The 23,622-nt window shown below is 41.1% G+C and overlaps 1 protein-coding gene across 1 annotated transcript; it reads left to right on the forward strand.

Annotated features, from left to right (window-relative positions):
* The first annotated feature begins 293 nt into the window (after positions 1 to 293).
* On the forward strand, positions 294 to 21,929 carry ERCC6L (ERCC excision repair 6 like, spindle assembly checkpoint helicase). The gene is made up of 2 exons (XM_031446407.2): positions 294 to 420; positions 17,851 to 21,929. The coding sequence occupies exons 1-2, from the start codon at positions 353 to 355 to the stop codon at positions 21,524 to 21,526; spliced, it is 3,744 nt and encodes a 1,247-aa protein (XP_031302267.1). The 5' UTR covers positions 294 to 352; the 3' UTR covers positions 21,527 to 21,929.
* The last annotated feature ends 1,693 nt before the right edge of the window (positions 21,930 to 23,622 follow it).

Consider the following 23,622-nt stretch of genomic DNA (forward strand, 5'->3'; position numbering starts at 1 on the left):
AGCAGTCTACTCCACTCGCGAGGATAGCACACGCACACGCACACGCACATATACAAATTCGCCACAGCGAGGTTTGGATTGGATTGAAAAACACAACACACAATGAGATGACGCAATACACCCGCGCCACCCGCGCGGCGACCGCCTCTGAACTCCAGCGCGAGTAGGCGCAGGCGCGCGACCTTCGTGGGCGGGGCTCGGGCGGTGGCCCCAGGGAGCGGTGCGGCGGATTGGCCGGCCGCTACGCTGACGGTTGGCCCTGCCCCGCCTCCATGCGCAGGACGCATGCGCAGGGCGGGAGCGAGGGACATTCAATCTCCAGCCGAGATAAACGGAACACGATCTGAGGGTCATGGAGGCGTCCCGAGGGTTTGCGGAAGCCGGGGCCTTAAGCCCAGAGCAGGCTGCCCGTTACCTGAGGTATGTCTGGGCCGCTGGGCGGGTCTAGCTCACGGGCCCTGGCCGGCATTGGGGGTGTGTGTGGGGGAGTCCTCTTCCAGGGACCCAAACTGCTGAGGTGGAGCTTTGTGAGACGCGCGTGGATGTTCTCAGAGGGAGGCGTGGAAATCTCCCCAGATTTCTAAAGCCTGGGGAGCCCCGATGCTGGGTCAAATAACTCTCCGGTATGAACTCCTGAAGAGCCAGAACTTCAATCGACCAGGCCTTTCTTGGGTCTACAGCGTTCAAAATTACCATCTCGAAATCCATTTCCTTTTAATATGTAAAAATTGGTGATGCGTTATATTATTATTACTAAATTTAAATATTATTTTCTATTATATTTTGATTTTATAATTTAACGTATACATTTTCGGTCAAGGTTCAACCTTTGGAGATAGTTTTCTTTTTCCGTTTGGAGATAGTTTGGAGATAGTTTTCCGTTTGGAGATAGTTTTCTTTTTCATATAAAATATATGTTGGTATATTAAAGATATAAAATTCACTTTATATATGGTAAGATATTTCCTTTTATAGTCTCTCAATGATTTTTGTATATACAGAAATGTACATTAATTTTAAGATCGTCCCCCAAAAGCCTTTCTTGGGTCTTTCCAGCCTTGGTAGGGATACAGAGAGGGTAAAACACTGTCCTTGCCCCCAGGTTGTTTATGATATAGTTGTGAAAAGAGATAGGTAAACCATAATTGCTATGTTGGTTGATAAGTGCTCTAAGAGGTATAATGGGCAAGGCATACTACAGGAGGGAATAGCCAACTACAAGGGTCAGTGAGCTCACGTGAGAAGACATTTGTGTTGAAAAATGAGCATTTAATTTTTTTTAATTGTGATAAAATACAACATAAAACTTACCATCTTAACCATTCTTGAGTGTACAGTTCAGTGGTGTTAAATACATAAACAGTGTTGTTCAACCATCACCACCATCCATCTCGAGAACTCTTTTCATCTTGCAAACCTAAAACTGTACCTTTTAGACAACAACTCCTTATTCATCTCTCCCTCAGCCCCTGGCAACCACCATTCTACTTTCTCTGTGAATTTGACTCCTCTTGGGACCTTATATATAAGTGTAATCATACAGAATTTGTTTTTTGTGTGTGTGTGTGTGACGAGTTTATTTCACTTAGCATAGTGTCCTCAAGATTTATCCATGTTGTGTCATGTGACAGGATTTCCTTACTTTTTAAGACTGAATAATATTCCATTGTATGCATAATATCATGTTTTGTTTATTTATTTATCTCTTGGTGGATACTTGGTTTGCTCCCATCTCTTGACCACTGTGAATAGTGCTGCTGTGGACATGGGTGTGGAGAGATCCTGCTTTCAATTATTTTGGGTATATATCCAGAAGTGGGATTGCTGGATCATTTGGTAATTCTATTTTTACTTTTTTGAGGAACTGCCATACTGTCTTCTTTAGCAGCTGCACCATTTTACATTCCCACCAACAGTGCACAAGAGTTCCAATGTCTTCACATCCTCATCAACACTAGTTTTGTGTTTTTGTTGTTACTAGCCATCCTAATGATAGTGAAGTGGTAACTTGTTTTTTTTAACGGAGGTACTGAACCCAGGACCTCGTGCGTGCTAAGCACACACTCAACCATTGAGCTATACTGCCCCTCTGACTCATTGGGGTTTTGATTTGCATTTCTCTAATGATTAGTGATATTAAGCATCTTTTCATGTGTTTATTGACCATTTACTTGTATATTTTCTTTTGAGAAATAATCTTTTCAAGTCTTTGCCCATTTTTTTTCATTGGGTTGTTTGTTTTGTTGTTGTTGAAGTGTAATTCCTTATATATTCTGGATATTAACTTCTTATCAGGTGTATGATCTGCAAATATTTTCTCCCATTCTGTAGGTTGCCTTTTCACTCTGTTCATTGTGTCCTTTGATGCGCAGAAGTTTTAAATTTTGTTGTAATACAAAGAAATAAATTGGAGCAGTGGAATAGTTCCATCTTCTTTTCAAAAAAAAGAAAGAATGTTTTAAGGCTGTTAAAAGAAGGTCTCCTTACAGAGGAGTAAAAGCACACCTTTGGACTAAGTTACATGACTTCCTTAAGGAAGACTTGGGGAAAACAGGGAGGCACCGTGGTAGTGGTAGAGTGCTGGCTTCAGAGCTGGGCCATTTAGGGTTCAAATTCTGGCTCTGCCACCTGATAGCTGGGAGACCTGAAGTAAGTCCCCTGACTCTACTGAGCCTCAGTTTTCTCATCTGGAAAATGGGGATAAGGCTTAAGACCTTTAGTCCCCAACCCCCTCCTTTCCCTGCGCAAGCAAATGGGCCTCTTATCTTGCCCTGATTCCCCAACCCTGCCTCTCACACTGGCATCTGTCTCACTGCTCCCTTGTACTTTCTTCTGAGCATGAGCAAATGGTCTCTTACCCAACCCCCTCAAAAAGCCCCTCTTCTCACAGTCATCATCTTGTACCCTCACAGTCCCCACCTTTCTGTCACATTTCCCTGTCTCTCCTGACATCCCATTTCCCATGAGCCGTTCAACTCTAACAATCCCTCTTTGATTTCTCCTGATCTTTCTCAGTCTCTCCCACCCTCTTCCAACCCCTCCTCCGCCCCAAAACCCCCTCACACAAAGCATTGCTTTCTCTGTCTTCTCAGTTGCTCGTCATTCTACTCCTTGGCACCATCCTCCTCTCACAGTTTCTCTGTCTCTCTCTCCCTCCCTCTCTCCTCTCCCCTTTCTGTCCCTCTCCTTCCCTGTTTCTTTGCCTCTCCTGCCTAAGAGATGAAAGAAAACTGAAATTTGCTGTCACAGGGTCTCTGTATATGTGTTTTTCTTGTCACACACCTTCATCTTCTGTCACATACAGTGACTCTGTCACACACTCTATGTCATCCATCCTCCCCCTTGGCGATGCCCGCCCACCAGCTCCTCCCTTGCCCACCCTCTCCTCTGGTACCCACCATCCCTTGTGCTCTCAGTATCCCCTGCTTGCTTCCACTCTCTGTTGTCCCTCTCCCCCTGTTGCCCCCTCTTTCTCTCTGTCTGGCATTCTCTCCCTCCTTCCCTCCCTCCCTCCCCACCTCTGTTTCTTCCTGTTGCCCATTATCTCTTTCTCTGTGTCACCCACCTCTGTCACCCACTCACTCTCTCTGACACTCATTCTCTCTTGTTCTCTCCCTCTCTCCCATTGTCTCTGTCACTACCACCCCCTTCTCTCTGTCACCCACCTGTTCACACTGTCAAATACCTGCTCCCACTTGTCCATTCTCTCTCACCCACTTGCTCTTTCTGTCTGTCACAGGAGTGAGGTAATACCTCACTGTGGTTTTGATTTGCATTTCTGTAATAATTAGTCATGTTGAGCATCTTTTCATGTGCCTGTTGGCCATCTTTATGTCTTTGAAAAAATGTCTATTCAGGTCTTCTGCCCATTTTTGATTGGGTTCTTTCACCATTTCTATTCAATATTATAATTCCTTATGATTCAATATAATAGAGGTTCTAGTCAGGGCAATTAGCAAGAAAAAGAAATAAAAGGCATGCAGATTGGAAAGAAAGGCAAACTATCTGTATTTGCAAGTGACAGGATCTTTTATGTAGAAAACCCTGGTGAATCCACAAAAAAAAAAAAAGAAACCTGTAATAGCTAATAAATGAGTTCAGCAAAGTTGCAGGATACAAGATCAATATTCAAAATTTAACTGTATTTCTAGACATAACAGTGAAAGAAATTGAGAAAATAATTCCATTTACAAGAGCACCACAAAGAATAAAATGCTTAGGAATAAATTTAACCAAGGAAGTGCAAGACTTACATACTGAAAACTGTAAAACATTGTTGGAAGAGGTTCAAGAAAGCCTAATTAAACGGAAAGATAGTGTTCACCGGTTGGGAGATCTAATCTTGTTAAGATGGCAGTACTCCCCAGAGCGATAGACAAATTCCAATGCAATATCTTATAAAATCCTAGCTGGGTTTTTTGTTTTTGTTTTTTGTTTTTGTTTTTGTTTTTGTTTTTGTTTTTGTTTTTGTTTTGCAGAAACTGACAGGCTATTATAAAAGTCTTAAGGAAATGCAGAGGACCCAGAATATCCAAAACAATCTTGAAAGATAACAAAGTTGGAGGACTCACTGTACCTGATTTCAAAACTTCCTACAAAGCTATAGTAGTCAAGACAGTGTGGTGCTTATATAAGTTAGACACAGATCAGTGGAATAGAACTGAGTCTAAATTCTTCTTTCCTGTAACATAAGACACCCATGCTTCAGGCATTTGCTAGGTGAAGAGGATTATGGTTGCTATTGTGTTTTGTTGTCTTGGTTTTTTTTTGGTCTGCTCAGCAGGCTTTCACATTCACCTTCTTCTGGTGATGGAGCTTATCATCTGCCCACTAGGATGGGCAAGTAACCTTTTTTAACGTTTTTGTTCTGGAATATAAGACATATAGGAAAATGTGTAAAATGTAAATATTCAATTTAATGGTTATTATTGTAAACACCACCTAGGTCATAGTATTTATATTCCTGTCTTAATAGAAGGGCTTATCTACGTCCCCACTGAGGTGTCCTGAAGGTGAACTGAAAGCAAACTTGAGTGTTCAGAATTTCTAAACATCCCGAGGTATGTGCCAATTTGGGATTAAATGCTTGCTTGAAGCCCCAGAGTTTTGCACTCCAGTGCAGTGGTTAACCAGCTAATCTTGGGCTGGAAGATCAGGGGCTGGAGGTACCAAAGATCTATACCTACCATAAAAGAACCTAATATTGTTCCTGGAGAATTTTTCAATTTTAGTTCGACTTTATCTCAAAGGGCTAGTCAGGATGTTAGCCACCAAATGCTCCCCCAAATAATGAAACTGTTTTTTCCTGCTGAGGAGCATTGGCTGGTATGATCCATCTGGAAACCAAAGCACATCAGCTGCGCCAGAAAAAAAGATAATTTTGATTTTGGCATAATTATTAATTAGCTGCTTCTTCCGGAGTAATTGGCTAGCAAGTTCAGCTGCTTTCTGAGGTCATGTTGTTAACATGTAATAGGATGCTATCTTCTGTTTATTCTGGTAGAAGGGTATTTGCCCAGTTCAACCAAATTTTTCAAGTCTTAAGTCACAAAGGAGGGGAACTAGATCCCTGTCTGCCTCTACCCACTTTGGAATAAGCCTTGCTCTTCCTGCCTGCTTATATTCTCTTTGTAACAGTGTATAAAGGACCTAAATGAGCACTGAGTACCTTGGATCTCTTTTGGGCCGTATGGTTTGGTCCAGATAGTTCTTGTCTGTGGGATCCAAAGCCAGTGACACAGATAATAAATACTACAGAAAGTCTTAATTGTTTGAGGTGAACCAGAATACATAGATGGACAGTGTTAAGCCTCAAACCAAACCTTGTGTAGGCTCCTATCCTGAGAGCCCTAGGCCTACCATTTTTGGGGGGGTGGGGGGTGGAGGAGAAAACATTTGGAGAGGAGATGCAGCCAAAGTTGATGGTACTTTTTCTGAGATAAACCAGAGGTCACGAACTGGCAGCCCATGAGATATGTTCACAGATAAGTTTTGTTTGCCCTGCCAAGTGTTTTAATAATGTATGCATTGGCAACATGGATCAACCTGGAGGACATTATGCTAAGTGAAATAAGCCAGTTACAGCACAAATACTACATGATTACATTCACATGAGGTACCTATAATAGTCACAGTAATGCAAACAGAGAGTAGAATGGTGGTTACCAGGGACTGGGAGTAGAGGGAAATGGGGAGTTGCTGTTCAGGTATAACGTTTCAATTTCTAGTGAATAACATGAATGCAAGATGAATACATTCTAGAGATCTGCTCTACAACAGTGCCTAGAGTTAACAATATTATACTGTATAATTCAAATTTTAAGAGGGTAGATCTCACGTTAAGTGTTCTTATCACAATTTTAAAAAATAATGTAATAATTTTAAAAGGAATAAAAACCCATGATGATGGGCATACCCAACAAATGCATGCCTCAGTTACCATTTAAAGATCAGGAGAATTCACACAAAAATCAGGTAATTAGGTCTATTTATTTATTTATTTTTAGAGCAGATACTGGGGATTGAACCCAGGACCTTGTGCATGCTAAGCATGTGCTCTACCACTTGAGCTATATCCTCCCCCTGCCCTTTTTTTTAACATTTTTTAATTGATTTATAGTCATTTTACAATGTTGTGTCAAATTCCAGTGTAGAGCACAATTTTTCAGTTATACATGAACATACATATATTCATTGTCATATTTTTTTCGCTGTGAGCTACCTCAAGAACTTGTATATATTTCCCTGTGCTATACAGTATAATCTTGTTTATCTATTCTACAATTTTGAAATCCCTGTCTATCCCTTCCCACCCCCCTCCCCCTTGGCAACCACAAGTTTGTATTCTATGTCTATGAGTCTGTTTCTGTTTTGTATTTATGCTTTGTTCGTGTTTTTTTTTCAGATTCCACATATGAGTGATCTCATATGGTATTTTTCTTTCTCTTTCTGGCTTACTTCACTTAGAATGACATTCTCCAGGAGCATCCATGTTGCTGCAAATGGCGTTATGTTGTCGGTTTTTGTGGCTGAGTAGTATTCCATTGTATAAATATACCACCTCTTCTTTATCCAGTCATCCATTGATGGACATTTAGGCTGTCTCCATGTCTTGGCTATTGTAAATAGTGCTGCTATGAACATTGGGGTGCAGGTGTCATCCTGAATTAGGGTCCCCTCTGGATATATGCCCAGGAGCAGGATTACTGGATCATATGGTAAGTCTATTCCTAGTCTTATGAGGAATCTCCATACTGTTTTCCACAGAGGCTGCACCAAACTGCATTCCCACCAGCAGTGTAGGAGGGTTCCCCTTTCTCCACAGGCTCTCCAACATTTGTCATTTGTGGACTTTTGGATGATGGCCATTCTGGCTGGTGTGAGGTGATACCTCATTGTAGTTTTGATTTGCATTTCTCTGATAATTAGTGATATTGAGCATTTTTTCATGTGCCTATTGATCATTTGTATGTCTTCCTTGGGGAATTGCTTGTTTAGGTCTTCTGCCCATTTTTGGATTGGGTTGTTTGTTTTTTTCTCATTAAGTCGTATGAGCTGCTTATATATTCTGGAGATCAAGCCTTTGTCAGTTTCATTTGCAAACATTTTCTCCCATTCCGTACGTTGTCATCTCCCCCTGCCCTTTACTAACTTTTAAGGGATGAATGGGAATTAGCTAAGCTGTGGGGAAGAAGGTGATGTACATGGCATTCTAGACAATAGATTTCTGTGTAAGGATTCAGAGGCAAGGGGAAGCATGGCCCCTTCAGAGCAGTGTAGGAGTTTAGTATTGCTGGAACACTGTGGAGGTGGAGGGAGTGAAAGCAGATCTTTGGACCTTGATGGTAGGCCTGGGAAAAATATAATATGGAGGCAGGGTGGAATGACGGATAGAGCAGCGCCTTTGGAGTTTTCAGGCTTCAGTTGCAATTCTAGCTCTGCCACTAGCTTTGCCAGCTGTGTGACTTTGGACAATTTTTGTGACCATGCTGAGTCTCAGTTTCCTCATATTAGAAAATGGCCCCATCTGATCAGTTGTTCTGTTCCTTCTCTTAATCAATTATTGTATCTCTTCCAGATCACTCCACTTCCCACCTACCCACACCCATCCCCTTAAACAAGCGGCAGCTCCTCAAAAACCTAAACATAGAATTTCTGTATGACCCAGCAGTTCCACTCCTAAGTATGTTCTCAGTAGAATTGAAAACAGGGACCCAAACAGGTACTCATACACCAGTGTTCATTGCAGCAGTATTTATAAGCGCCAAAACGTGGAAACAGCCCAAGTGTCCATCAACAGATGAATGGAAAAACAAAATGTATTTACATGCAATGGATTAATTTTTCAGACTTAAACAGGAGTAAAATTGTGACACATGCTACAATATGAATGAACCTGGGAAACATTATGCTAAGTGAAATAAGCCAGATACAAAAGGACAAATATTATACGATTCCACTTGTATAAGATACCTAGAATAGGCAAATTCACAGAGACAGGAAGTAGAAGTTATCAGGGGCTGGGTGCAGAGGGGAATGAAGAGTTATGGCTTAATGGGTACATAGTTTTTGTTTGGGGTGATGAAAAAGTTTTAGAAATAGATAGTGGTGATGATTTTACAACATGAATATAACTAATGCCATTGAAGTACAGTTAAAATGGTTAAAATGGCAACTTTTATCTTGTATCAAATTCACCACAATAAGAAAAAAATCCCCAGAAATTCGTTCTCTCATCATTCTGGAGGCCAGAAGTCTGAAATCAAGGTGTCAACAGGGTTAGTTTCTTTTCGGAAGCTGTGAGAGAGAATCCATTCCCTGCCTCTCAGTTAGCTTCTGGTTGTGCTGGCAATCCTTGGAGTTCCCTGGCATGTAGATGCATCACTCCAGTCTCTGCCTCTGTCTTCACATGGCATTCTCTGTCTCTGTGTCCAGATGTACTTCTTATAAGGACACCAGTCGTTGGATTAAGGCCCACGCTAATCCAGTATGACCTCATCTTAACTTGATTCTACCTGCAAATACCCTGTTTTCCAAATAAGGTCACATTCACAGATTCCAGGTCAACATGAAATTTTGGGGGATGCTATTCAAGCTAGTACGAAGCCACTGCTGTGGATAAAATCTTCTCGGGGAAAATATATAGAGTCAGAAAGGCAATGACAACAGGAAGATCCTTGGAAATACCAACATTTATATGGGGCAGGCAGAGGGGGAGGGATTCAAGATGGAGACCGTGAAGGAATGGTTAGAGAGGCAGGAAGAAATCCTGGAGATAGTGTTGTGTGACACTGTACCCAAGGAGGAGGGAAAACTTAATGAGGGAGATACTGGTCAGTGGTTTTAAATGCTGCAGAAAGATCAAGAAAGATAAATACAAGAAGTGGCCATTGGGTTTAGCAGTATGGAGGTTGCTGGTGCCCTTGGTGAAAACAGTTCCATTAGGGTGGTTGGTGCTTGGGTAAGAAGCCAAATTGCAGTATGTTGAGTTATGACTCCCAGTCATGTGTGCCTTTGAACTGAGAAGCAGCAATCTATGGGCAAAGCAGGACCCCCGCCTTTTTTTGACCCATCACCCAGATTCTACTATTAACATTTCACTCTGCTTGTTTTATCACATATCTATTCTACCAATCAATCTTCTTTTTTGGATGCATTTCAAAGTAAATTGCAGACATCAGGGTATTTCCTCCTACTTCAACATACATAGCATTAACTAGATTTCAATATTTTAGGTTTCTTTTCTTTTGAAGTAAAATTTGCATAACAAGAAATGCACACACTTTAAGTGTACATTTAGAGAGTTTTGACAAATGCATACACCTATGTAACCCAAACCCCCGTCAAGGTATAGAACATTATCATCACTCCAGAAAGTTCCCTTATGCCCCTTCCCGGGCAATTCCCACTCCCACCTTCTACCTCCAGAGACAACCACTGCTCTGATGCCTTCCACCACAGATTAGTTTTGCCTATTACAGAGCTTCACATAAGTAAAACTCACACTGCTTCTACTTTAATGCCTGGCTTCTTTGGCTCAGCATGTTTTTGGGATTCCTACATGTATGAATTCATGTTTGTCTTCATACATATGCTAGTTCTTTCTTTTCTATTATTAAGTAGTATTCTATTGTTTGAATGTACCGTAGATTGTTAATCCAAGCTGGTAGACACTTGAATTGTTTCCAGATTTTGGCTATTAAGAGTAAAGCAATGTAGGAGTTTTTTTTTGTTTGTTTTTTTATTCTTAGATGTCTATCTCACAAATGGGGCTAAGCAGGGAAAAGCTAATTATTAAATAATTAATAGTACTTGCTATTTGACTGAAATGTGAGCCATATTCTCTAATTTATTACAGAAGTTGCTATTTAATAATATTAAGTTTATAAGTGATTATGATTATTTTCCACTTTGATTAAAATAACCATCCCTGGAAATGAGGCCCAAAGACTGCCATCTCCCAGGCTTTTTCTTCTGTACGATCCAGGCTTTGATGGATCAGTTTCCAATTTTGACATTCAGGTCATCTGCAGTTCTTGCATCAGCCACACATGTTTTATTGGTTCTGACTGAGAATCAGAAGACTTAATCAATTGTGTCTTATGCACCCATATGCACCTTGACAAGGGAGCTCCTTATCAGGGAGCTGGATCAGGAGAGGGGAACTGAGTTCTTGTGGAAAGGACAGTGATAACTCTACTCACGTGGACTGAGATTAACAGGACCAGGCTCCTATACCCCTACCAGGGGCCTGGTGTCTGGTGTTCAGGTTAGAAAAGAGCAACTTCCAGTTACTCTGCATGTGAAGCCCATGAAGTTTTATTGGGTCAGAGTCTTTGCATTCAGTTTCCTGTCCTGTCACATTCCAGAGGAACATCATAGGGACTGTTCCAAAGGGCCCTCCAGATTAAGGAAAACCTAGTGCTTGTCTCTGCAGTTTAAGCTTTTGTCTTTTCAGCTGCTGATTTGCAAACACTGGTGTGTTTAGCTGGGCTTACCCTTTTTGGGTATAGGTATAGGATGGCTAATTGGTTTCTCTGGGTAGGAAAACTTTGTAACATTTAAGTCTGGCAGTCCCTCTGGAGAGGAAAGTCTTCTCAAGGTATCAGCCAAGGAATGGAAGGGTGGAAGGTGGGATGGGATTATTGAGTTGCCTATGGTTGAAGAAGATTTTGCATCCAGGGAAACAGAAAGAGCTTTTGAGCTGAGATGGTTTTAAATGGCCACTTGGACAGGATTTCTTAAGGCAAAGACATTTAGGTGGAGTTAGAACCCAGGGAATTAGCAGCTGGGCAGTTCTGCCAATGAAAGGGTAGTTTTGTAGGTACAGGACTTGTAGCCCGTATTTAATGGTTGCATCTTCTTCCTCCAGGAGCTATTTGTATATAATCTTTCTGCATATTCTTTAAAATGATCCTTAAAGGGAACCATATGCTAGGCATGTAATTTCAGGTACAATCATTAAAATGTAAAGAGTATTGTTTTATTGTCCCTTGCTATGGAATTAAAATCTCTCTTTTGGGTTAACAGTTTTGCATCTGAATAGTTCTTTAACATGTTTGAGTTTCACATATAAGTATCTTTTAAAAATTATTTGGTAATTGAAAATAAAAACTGACATTCTTCCCCTCATACTCTATACTGTGTTTCTTCTTGTCCTTCTGCTTGAGAGGAGGTTCTTTCTCCTGAACTAGTTACTCTTCCCTAGTTCTCTTGGCTCCCAAGCAGGCCTGGCTTCTCCCCAGCCAGGTCCAAGGAGAATAGGGGAGCAATTTTGGGAAAAATATTTGAGCCCATGAAGTGTTAGCTGAGTTCCCCAGATCATTAGGAGACATGATTGCAGCATGTAGTAAAAATGACATGTTCTCCTTCTAAGCCCAGGATTAGGAGTTAAGTGGCTCAAACTGTATTACAGAAAGCAATGTAGTCTTGTAAATAACCAGGTATCCAGAGCAGTGCTATAAAAAGCAGTTTTTACTTTTCCCGCCTGATTCCATTATAGGGAAAGAATGCTGTCCTAGATCCCACTTCATTGTTGGAGCAGATAGGGTGGAGGGTAAGAGCTGCAAAGCAGCATTAGACCTGCTGACAAGGGTGTTTCAGGGACTGGGAAGGCAGTTTGGCTGAGGGCAGGGGTTGGACCTAGCCAAAAATTGGTGGCGTCCAAGGAATACTGTAAACTCCAGTTGTGGTTCAGGCAGAAGGTTGACAAATGTGGCAGTTCCAGTTAATGAGTAGAAAGAACCAGCAATATGAGTCTTAGGCCGGTGGTAAGAAGTCTAGGCAGACAGTCACCATTTTAAAGGTTGGTGTATGGTTTATGGGGACCCTGGTCCAGAGCTGGGGTTCAGGGGCAGCACTTTACTCTCTGGGGAGGAGACCTGGCTGGAGTTAGAAGCCCAGGCTTCATATGGGTTCAGGATAGTGGGTAGATTACTGGTTTAGAACTTACAGACAATCTAATAGTAATAAAAAAATGACATAAACCAAGGCAGAAGACCAGGTGAAGGCACCCTGGGGGTGGTAAGGACCAGGAGGAAAGGGGGAACAGTGAATAGGTTCAGGGTCTGGCTCTTAGTGGGAGGAGTCTATCGGTCACCACTTTGGCTTCATGTTCGAGACCAGAGTAATGGGGAATGTAACTTAATTCCAAAGCCCACCAGAGTAGGGGGAGTAGGTAGCTAACCTGCCAGGGTGTGAATAACAGAGTTGTGTAGTTAGCAGGCCCTTTTCTTCCTCTTTTCCTCCTTCTCGTCTTTTCATTCAGTTGACTTTTACTGAGTGTCTGCTCTACAACCTGATCCCAGCCCCAGTTATCAAGGAATTCACACAAGCAGGCAGCTACACAAACAGATGATTTTTTTTCTTTTTTCTTTTTAAACAAACTTTTAATTTTAGAGTAGTTTTAGATTTACAGGAATATTGCAAAGATAGTACAGAGAGTTCCCATATACCCCCACCTAGTTTCCCCTATTGTTAACATCTTACATTAGTATGGTATGTTAATTACTGTTAATGAACTAACAGTGATACATTATTATTAACTAAATCCATACTTTATTTGGATTTCCTTAGTTTTCCCTAATGTCCTTTTTCCTGCTCCAGCATCTTACCTAGGTCACCATATTACAGTTAGTAGTCTGTCTCTTTAGGTTATTCTTGCCTGTGACAGTTTCTTAGACTTGCTGTTTCTGATGACCTTGACAGTTTTGAAGAGTTTTGAAGGTCAGGCACTTTGTAGAGTGTTCCCCCGGCTGAGATTTGTGAATGTTTTTTCTCATGATTAGACTGGGGTTTTGGGTTTTGGAGGGGAAGACTACAGAGCAGACTTCTCAGCAAATCATATCAAGGGTTCATACTTTCCACTGACTTATCACCGTTGATGTTGACTGTAATCATCTGGCTGAGGTACTATTTGCCAGGTTTCTCCTCTTTAAAGTTACTCTTTCCCCCACTGCACCTTTCCATACTGTACTCTTTGGAAGGATGTTACTATGTGCACTCCAAATTTAGGGAGTGGGAATTATGCTCCATCTCCTTGAGGGTGGAGTATCTACATAAATTATTTGAAGTTATTCTGTATAGGAGATTTGTCTCATCTCCTATATTTATTTATTCACTCATTTATATTAATATGGACCCATAGATATTTATTTTATACTTTGGGTTATAATCCAATACTACTTTATTTGTTTTTCAAATTGTTCCAGCTTTGGCCATTGGGAGCTCTTTCATTTGGCTCCTGTATCTCTTTGACACACTCCCATCATTGTGGGGTATTGTTTGTTTGTTTGTTTTAAGCACTTCCTTACTTTCTGACAGTACAAGATACGCCACGCTCATCTTATAGATTTCTTGCTACAGTCCATCCTAGAATCAGCCATTTTTCTGAGGAGCCCTACTTCCTTTTATTGAAGAATGGTATTAGAAACCAAGATCTGGGTGTTAGGTGTGCTTGTTGCTACTGAGGTTTCTTTGCTTCTAGGCCCTCTCAGCTGACAGAGCAAGAAAATATGTGTGTATACTAACCCATGTGTGTACATGTGTCTACAAATATTTCTAAGTGTAACTGTCTGTATCTGTGTTGAACATGGCTTTCTACTGATGTCTCCAACTCTGATTCATTACCCCATGGATCATTCTAACCTCCTCTTGCTAATCTGTAAACTCCCACTCCAACAGTGAGAAACCTGGCTCCCACTATCTGCCATCCATTTACTTAATTCTTCATTTCTAGTATACATGCATTGCAGTATCAGAACTGTTAGCCTGTACCCCTATGGGAAACAACTTTATCCACTAGCGTACACATTTATGTTGTTTATAGCATTTCTTTTGGTTTTAGTCTTACAGACTTCATTTCCTAGGTTACTTAGGTCAGCACCTTTTCCTTCTCACCCTTCAGTAAGGTTGTTTCATTCATTTGTAATACAGATAGATTGTTTTGTAATGATTTTAATACAATGTGTTAAATGTACTGACAGAGGTGAACACATAGGGGAGTATTGAAGTGGAACACCTAATCCAGCTGGGGGATAGGGTAGGGATGAAAGGCATCCTAGAGGACCCACAGGTGAGGCCTGATCTTAAAGCAGCTCTTGGAGTGTGGTCTCTGGACCACAAGCATTATCAGCATCTGGGAACTTTGTAGAACTATGAATTTTGGGGCCTCACTGCAGAATCAGAAGATCTGGTGTTGGGGTCCAGTGGTCTGTGTTTTATCAAGCCCTCCAGGAGATTCTACAGAACATTGAGAATCACTGTCAGTGAGGTCAGCTTGGTGAAAGGAGAGGAGTGTGCTCAGAAGAGGAGGGTGGCATGAGCCTAAGCGTTAGAGGACACAAAGTAGTATGACAGGCATAAGGGGTTAAAATAAAATGTCTGAGGCAGGAAGTGGCAGAAGTTAAGGAAGAGAGGTCAGCATTTCCTGGCTATATAAGGGAGGGCTTGGAATGCTGGGCTTAGGAACTTAAACTTCATTCTGTAGGCCATAGGGAGCCACTGAAGATTTTTTTCTTGTTATTGTTAACAGCTTTATTGAGGTACAATTCACATACCATACATTTCACCCTTTTTTTAAGTGTACAATTTAATAACTTTTTAGTATATTCAGAGTTGTGCACCCATCATCACAATTATTTTTAGAACATTTTCATCATCTCCTCCAAAGAAATTCCTTACCCTTTTGTCACCATCCCCCTGACCCAGTCCCCAGATCTCCTCTATCCCCAACCCCTGGCAACCACTAGTCTACTTTCTTTCTCTATGAATTAGCCTATTCTGGACATTTCATATAAATGGAATCATAAAATGTGTGGCCTTTTGTGACTGGCTTATTATTTCGTGTAGCAGAATGCTTTCAAGACTCATTCGTGACATAGAGAACAAACTTATGGTTACCAGCGGGTGTAGGGGGTAGGAAGGGATAAATTGGGAGTTTGAGATTTTCAGATACTAACTACTATATATAGAATAGATAAACAACAAGTTTATACTGTATAGCACAGGGAACTATATTCAGTATCTTGTAGTAATCTATAATGAAAAAGAATATTAAAAGGAATATATGTATGTGTATGTATGACTGAAACATTATGTTGTACACTAGAAATTGACACAATATTGTAAACTGACTATACTTCAATAAAAAAAGAATCCAGAGTTAAAAAAAAAAGACTCATTCATGCTGTATCATGAATCAGTACTTCATTTCTTTTTTATGGCTGCATAATATTTCACTGTATGGGTATACTACGCTTTTTATCCATTTATCAGTTGATGGACATTTGTGTTATTTCCCCTTTTGGCTTTGTAATACTATTATGAACATTCATGTACAAGATTTACTGTGATCAAATGTTCTAATTTCTATTGGGTATGTACCTGGAAATAGAATTTCTGGATCACATAGTAACTCTATGTGTAACTTTTTGAGGAATTGACAGACTTATTTCCAAAGCAGCTACACCATTTTACTTTCCCACCAACAGTGTTATTAGAGTTCCACTTTTTCCACATTGCTGTCAACACTTGGTATTTTCTCTTTTTGATTCTAGCCATCCTAATTGGTATGAAGTGGTATCATTGTGGTTTTGGTTTGCATTTCCCTGGTGACTAATGATGTTGATCACCTTTTCATTTGCTTATTGGCTATCTATATATCTCCTTTGGAGAAATGTCTAGTCAGATTCTTTGCCCATTTTAATTGGGTTATTTGTTTTTTAATTGAGTTGTAGGAGTTCTTTATACTAGGTACAAATCCTTTGTCTGGCACATGAGTTGCAAGTATTCTCCCATTCTTTGAGTTGTCTTTTCACTTTCTTGGTGGTATCCTTTAAAGCACAAAAGTTTTTAATTTTTTAAAAAAGTTTTTAATTTTGATGAAGCCAAATATATTTTTTCATTTGGTTGCTTGTGTGTTTGGCATCATATCTAAGAAACTATTGCCAAATCCAAGGGCATGGAGATTTACACCTATATTTTCTTCTAAGAGTTTTGTAGTTTTAGTGCTTATATTCAGGTCTCTGATTAATTTTGAATTAATTTCTGTGTATGGTGTGAGGTAGGGGATCAGTTTCATTCTTTTGCACATGGATATTCAGTTGAAAATACTATTCTTTCCTCAATGAATTGTTTTGGGATCCTTTCAAAATCAATCGACTGTAAACCACTGAAGAATTTTAAGCAGAGGAGTGACAAGATTTCTTTTATGTTTTAAGACAATATCACTGGCTGCTATGTAGAGGATTTCTTGGAGGGGCCAGGAGTGGTTGTAGGGAGACCAGTGAGTAGGAAGTTGCAGTTATCCAGCCCAGAGATTATGGTGACTTGGACCACAGTAATGGTAATGGAGATGGGAGAGAAAGACAGGTTATATTTGGGAAATAAAGTTGGTAGGACTTGGGGACTATTGGCTAAGGTGGTAAAAAGAGGGAGAAGTCAAGGGTGACTCATATCTGGGATGGAGTCAAGGATGATCTTTAGATTTCTAGTTTGTATGGCTAAGTGGATGGTAGTGTCATTTATTACCACACAAATGGAGAAGCATGTTTTTAGAAGGAAAATTATAAGTTTAATTTGGGATTAACTGAATTGGAGATGCCTGCGAAACTTTCAAGTGGAGATATCCAGAAGGCATTTGGAATACGGGTCTATACTAGAGCTTGAGGGCAAGCCCTGGGTTAGAGAGAGTGCTCTGGGAGTCATGAGCACATAGAGGGGAGTGGAAACCCTGGGGGAGGATGAGGAGAGAGTAAAAGGAGTGAGAAGAGGACCCTAGACTGAGCCCTGTGGGAGGAAGAATAAGTCTTAAGAAGGACACAGAAGAAATGGCCAGTGATGGGGGAGGAAACCAGGAGGCATCTATAGGAATCCAGTGGAAGGAAAGAATTGTAAGGAGAGGATTATTGGTGGTGTGAAATGTGTCACAGGGATCCAGAAAAATAAGACCTGAGAAGTGCTCATGTATCTTCCTGTTTCCATGCTCCCACAGTATGGGTTGGGTGGTTGGTTTTACAAAAAAATCACTCCATACTTCTTATGGGTGGCAGGTTTTTTTTTTTTAATACTGTGGAACCAGTAACCTTTGCATATACATTTCCGACAACTAGTGCCTGAAGTTGTTGCTAGCAGTGTCTGCTGGATATTTGTGTCTTTAAGTGATGCCAGCTTTCATTGGCATCTTCTGTTCTAATCTTTCCCATGCTGAATCAAGGATATTAAGAGCTCAACTGTGGTTTGAATTCCGAAATGGACTCTGAAGTGTTCCTAGACTGAATGTTCAATCAATTTCCTTTCATTCTAATCTTGTATCAATCTCTCTTAACCTATTTTTTAAATTATTTTTTATAGATATGTGAAAGAGGCCAAAGAAGCGACTAAGAATGGAGATCTAGAAGAAGCACTTAAACTTTTCAATTTGGCAAAGGACATTTTTCCCAATGAAAAGGTGATGAGCAGAATCCAAAAAATACAAGAAGCCTTGGAGGAGTTGGCGGAACATGGAGATGATGAATTCACAGATGTGTGCAGTTCTGGCCTGCTGCTTTATCGAGAGCTGCACAACCAGCTCTTTGAGTACCAAAAGGAAGGCGTAGCTTTCCTCTATAGCCTGTACAGGGATGGAAGAAGAGGGGGCATCCTGGCAGATGATATGGGATTAGGAAAGACTGTTCAGATCATTGCTTTCCTTTCTGGGATGTTTGATGCTTCCCTTGTGAACCACGTGCTGCTGATCATGCCAACCAGTCTGATCAGTACATGGCTAAGAGAATTTGTCAAGTGGACTCCAGGAATGAGAGTTAAAACCTTTCATGGTCCGAGCAAGGATGAACGTACCAGAAACCTCAGTCGGATTCAGCAGAGGAATGGCGTCATTATCACCACATACCAAATGTTAATCAATAATTGGCAGCAACTTTCCAGCTCAAATGGCCGAGAGTTTGTGTGGGACTATGTCATCCTTGATGAAGCACATAAAATAAAAACCTCATCTACTAAGTCAGCCATATGTGCTCGTGCAATCCCCGCCAGTAATCGCATCCTCCTCACAGGAACCCCAATACAGAATAATTTACAAGAACTATGGTCCCTGTTTGATTTTGCTTGTCAAGGGTCCCTGCTGGGAACATTAAAAACTTTTAAAATGGAGTATGAAAATCCTATTACTAGAGCAAGAGAGAAGGATGCTACCCCAGGGGAAAAAGCCTTGGGATTTAAAATATCTGAAAACTTAATGGCAATCATAAAGCCCTATTTTCTCAGGAGGACAAAAGAAGAGGTACAGAAGAAAAAGTCAAGCAACCCAGAGATCCGACTTAGTGAAAAGAATCCAGATGTTGACGCCATCTGTGAAATGCCTTCCCTTTCCAGGAAAAATGATTTAATTATCTGGATACGCCTGGTACCTTTACAAGAAGAAATATACAGGAAATTCGTGTCTCTAGATCATATCAAGGAGTTGCTAATGGAGACGCGCTCACCTCTGGCTGAGCTCGGTGTCTTAAAGAAGCTGTGTGATCATCCCAGGCTGCTGTCTGCACGGGCATGTCATTTGCTGAATCTAGGGGCTGTCAACTTCTCTGCTGCAGATGAAAATGAAGGGGAAGATACCTCAGATGTGGACCATATTGCTCAAATAAGTGATGATACACTGATGGGAGAATCTGGAAAAATGATATTTCTCATGGACCTGCTTAAAAGGCTGCGAGATGAAGGGCATCAAACTCTGGTGTTTTCCCAGTCAAGACGAATTCTCAACATCATCGAACGCCTCTTAAAGAACAGGTGCTTTAAGATACTGCGCATCGATGGAACAATTACTCATCTTGTAGAACGAGAGAAAAGGATTAGCCTATTCCAGCAAAACAAAGATTACTCTGTTTTCCTGCTTACCACGCAAGTGGGTGGTGTTGGCCTCACACTAACTGCAGCAAGTCGAGTGGTCATCTTTGACCCTAGCTGGAATCCCGCAACTGATGCTCAGGCTGTGGATAGAGTTTACCGAATTGGACAAAAGGAAAATGTTGTGGTTTACAGGCTGATCACTTGTGGAACTGTAGAGGAAAAAATATACAGAAGACAAGTTTTCAAGGACTCACTAATAAGGCAAACTACTGGTGATAAGAAGAACCCTTTCCGCTATTTCAGTAAACAGGAACTGAGAGAGCTCTTTACAATCGAGGATTTTCAGAACTCTGCAACCCAGCTGCAGCTTCAGTCTTTGCATGCTGCTCAGAGGAGATCTGACAAGAGCCTCGATGAACATATTGCCTACCTGCACTCTCTGAGCATAGCTGGAATCTCAGACCATGATTTGATGTACACACATGATCTATCTGTTAAGGAGGAGCTTGATGTGATAGAGGACTCTCACTATATTCAACAGAGGGTTCAGAAAGCTCAATTCCTTGTTGAAACAGAGTCTCAAAATACAGAGCTCTTAATGGAAAGACAAAGAACTGGCAATGAGGGGGTCTGGCTGAGAGAATCTATATTTCCTTCTCAGACAAAGAAGAAATGCCCTGAATTCAATAAGCCACGGCCTCAGCCTTCACCCTTTCTACTTACTCATCACACCCAGGAAGAAGAAATCAGTTCCCAAATGGCAAGTGTAATCATTGATGATCTACCTGAAGAGAGCAAGAAACAAGATCTCTCCAGTATAAAGACAAATGTTACCATCCCGCGAGATGGTAGGCACCCACGTGAAAGTACATTTGATGCTGACTTTGTAGCTTCTTTACCCAAGGGGTGTGGAAATGTGGAAGAAATGTGGACTGACTCTTCATCGGGTACAGCACTACAAAAAGAGTTACCGCGAGAGGGCCCTACGCAGGAGGCACCACAAGAGAGCCCTCTGGGAAGTTCTAATTATCTACAGAGCAAGTCAGTCAGAGCTGATCTTGGGACAAACCTAGATCAACTACAGGATGATGAGATTTTCCATCACTGTACTTCCTGGCCTGCTAATCCCACAACAAAAGAATATCAAAGTAGAGAATCAAATGTATCTGTTATTAAAATAGCTGATGATGACTTATCGGCATCCTATCATGCACTGCAGGATGCTCCAGAGAATGAGGCCAAGTTGGAAGAGGAACCATTAGCATCTTCACCCCAGTATGCATGTGACTTCAATCTTTTCTTGGAAGACTCTGCAGATAATGGACAGAATCTTTCCAGTCAGTCTTTGGAGCACGTGGAGAAAGAAAATAGCTTGTATGTCTCTGCAGCTAATTCTCGACCAGAATCTGTGCACAGCAAAGCACGTCTCAGTGTAGATCTTTCTGAGAAAGATGATGAGCCAGAAGAAGAGGTGGTTAATGTGAAAGTCAGAAGTAAAGCTAGACGGATCAATTCAGATGACGAAGATGAAGGTGATACTTTTAAAGATACTTCAAGCCCCAATCCATTCAGCACACCTCCCTTCCCGTCTTTATCTGTAAAACAGTTTGATGCTTCAACTCCCAAAAATGACCTCAGTCTACCTGGAAGCTTCTTTTCACATCAAATATCTAATAGTATAAATAAGTCCATCAACTCTAGAAGATCCCTAGCTTCTAGGAGGTCTCTTATTAATGTGGTTTTAGACCACGTGGAGGATATGGAGGAAAGACTTGACAGTGGCAGTGAAGCAAAGGCTGCTGCTGATTATCTGGAGGAAGGAGCAGAGGAAAGCAGCAGTGAAGCCCCAGAGGCTACAGAAGATCCTTCCAGAGAAACACTGCCTTCAGAAAATAAGTCCAGCCAGTTAAGCTCACCTATGCCCGGTGCTCCGGGTCAGGAGGCCTCTCCTGGCGACCCTGAGCCTTTGTCTGGAGAACAGTTGGTTGACTCTCCCCAGGATGAGGCGGTGGAGGCTGCAAACGACTATGAGACTCTTGTCTTGCGTGGAAAAGAGCTGAAAGAATGTGGAAAAATACAGGAGGCCTTAAACTGCTTAGTTAAAGCACTTGACATCAAAAGCTCAGATCCTGAAGTGATGCTCATGACTTTAAGTTTGTATAAGCAACTGAATAAAACTTGAGACTATAACCTGTTTATTGTATTTTTAAAGCCAAACTGAGTAGGCAGTACTTTGTTCCCGTAATTGGGTTCTTTGGGAGCATGAAGCATTTGGGCTTAAGGCGGGAGGGAGAACTCAAAAAGAGAGTTCTTGTTTCCAACTTTCTGGTAAATTCTGCCTTTACTGCCTGTTCCCCCTCCCTGCCCCCATACATATATTCTGGTATTCTGAGCCCTAGGTTAATATTTCTTTACTCAGATATTTGTGTATTTTTCTTTTAGGTATACTCTATAAAATAAACTTCATAGAACTTTGTTATTTCTAGAAAAATTTTGGTAAAATTATTCTGGTCATTTTCAGTTTTATTCTGAAAATGATCAATTTTGTATCTCACAGTTCAGAAAATTAAAGTTATTTTTCTCAATGTTTTTCACTCACTTTCTTTCACTGAGATGATTGATTATTGGCAAATGCATACAGAAATTCATTGAGGCAGAAAGAAGTCAGTCATTAGTATTCTATTCCCAAGGCCCACTTATTAATATGCTATTTTGGGCTTCCAACTCACTATAGCCGAAGGCTGGGATAAGGTGCGTGGTGCTGAACTGTATCACTGTTAACCAACCCTGCAGTCACTTGGCTGACCACTGAGGCATCCTTCACTCACCCCCAACTACTTTCTGACACACACTAGCACATCATTATCTTTGGGTTATAGACTGAAGAGGTGTTTGGTTCCCTCTCAGAAACGTAAAGTGCAATTTTAGCACTCTGTTTTCTGTCACTAGAGATGATCAAGTACCTACTGTATATAAGGCACTCTACATCGGGCTCTTGTTTAATGCTTACCATAATCCGTTGGAGTCAAGGGTGGCATTTCCATATTTTAGTTGAGGAAACTACGTACGGCCCAGTGAAGCTCTGACCTGCCCAAGATCACACAGTAAAGGGTGAAGTGGATTTTTAACCATTGTTACCTAGTGAAAAGCCACTATAATAACCGAGCTGTTTTTACTCACAGCACTTCTGATACCAAATGTATGGTGTTTTTTCTACACCAAGAAGTTCAGTTCTCTGCAGACACCAACTGGGTGTCGTACAATTCAACTCAACTCAATTCTGACACAGATTAAAGGGCTCACTTCTGTAAAGCTGGCCTCACTTCAGATCCTGGTTGCTAGCATTGAGTCCCTACATCACACGTCTGCCCAGTTTGGCTACTAATCGAGGGTTCCCATGACTGCCTCTTCAGGTTCAATAATTTGGCAGACCGGCTTATAGAATTTTGGAAAACTTAATGACTAGTTACAACTCAGGAACAGCCAAATGGAAGAAATGTATGGGGCAAGGTATGGGAGTGTGTGTGTGTTTAGCTTCCATGTCCTCTCTGGGCGCAGCCACACTCCTGGCACCTTGATATGTCCACCAACGCAAAGCTTTTTAAAAGATTTTTTTTAATAGAAGTTTCATTATGTAGGCATGATTGTTTAAGTCGCTGGCCATTGGCGGATAATCTCCAGCCCCTCTCCTCTCTAGCAGCCAGGGGGTGTGGCCAAGAGTTCTAACCCTGTAGCTAAGTCTCCATCTTTCTGGTGATGAGCCAACATCCTGAAGCTATCCGGGGGTCCCCAGCCACCAGTCATCTTGTTAGCATGTAAAAGACTCAGTCACTCCAGAGATTCCAAGGGAGTTGTGTGCCAGTAACCAGGGACAGGGACTAGATATTTATTTTTTATTATATCACACAGACACACACACACATAGTAAAAGCTACTTGTCGGGGAGGGTATAGCTCAGTGGTAGAGCGTATGCTTAGCATACACTAAGTCCTGGGTTCAACCCCAGTACCTCCATTTAAAAACAACCAAAAAAAGCTACTTGTAAATTATATGAATATACACACGCTACTATTCTCATATGTATATTACAAAATACATGGATTGAACCTTGAAAGAGATGAGCTGAAGTTTAAATAATAGGTTATTTATTGATAGTACAAAATTTTGCTCTTACAGAAAGAAATTACGATAATCATCCCTCGGTATCCGAGTGGGATTGCTTCCAGAACCCCCTGCAGATACCAGCGTCCACAGATGTTCATGTTCCTTGTATAAAAT

Source organism: Camelus dromedarius, chromosome X, assembly GCF_036321535.1.
Source record: "Camelus dromedarius isolate mCamDro1 chromosome X, mCamDro1.pat, whole genome shotgun sequence".
Lineage (NCBI taxonomy): Eukaryota > Metazoa > Chordata > Mammalia > Artiodactyla > Camelidae > Camelus > Camelus dromedarius.

Coding starts and splice junctions, on each gene's coding strand:
- ERCC6L (XM_031446407.2), top strand. CDS start 353: ATGGAGGCGTCCCGAGGGTTTGCGGAAGCCGGGGCCTTAAGCCCAGAG. Junction 421..17,850: donor CAGGCTGCCCGTTACCTGAG/GTATGTCTGGGC, acceptor TATTTTTTATAG/ATATGTGAAAGAGGCCAAAG.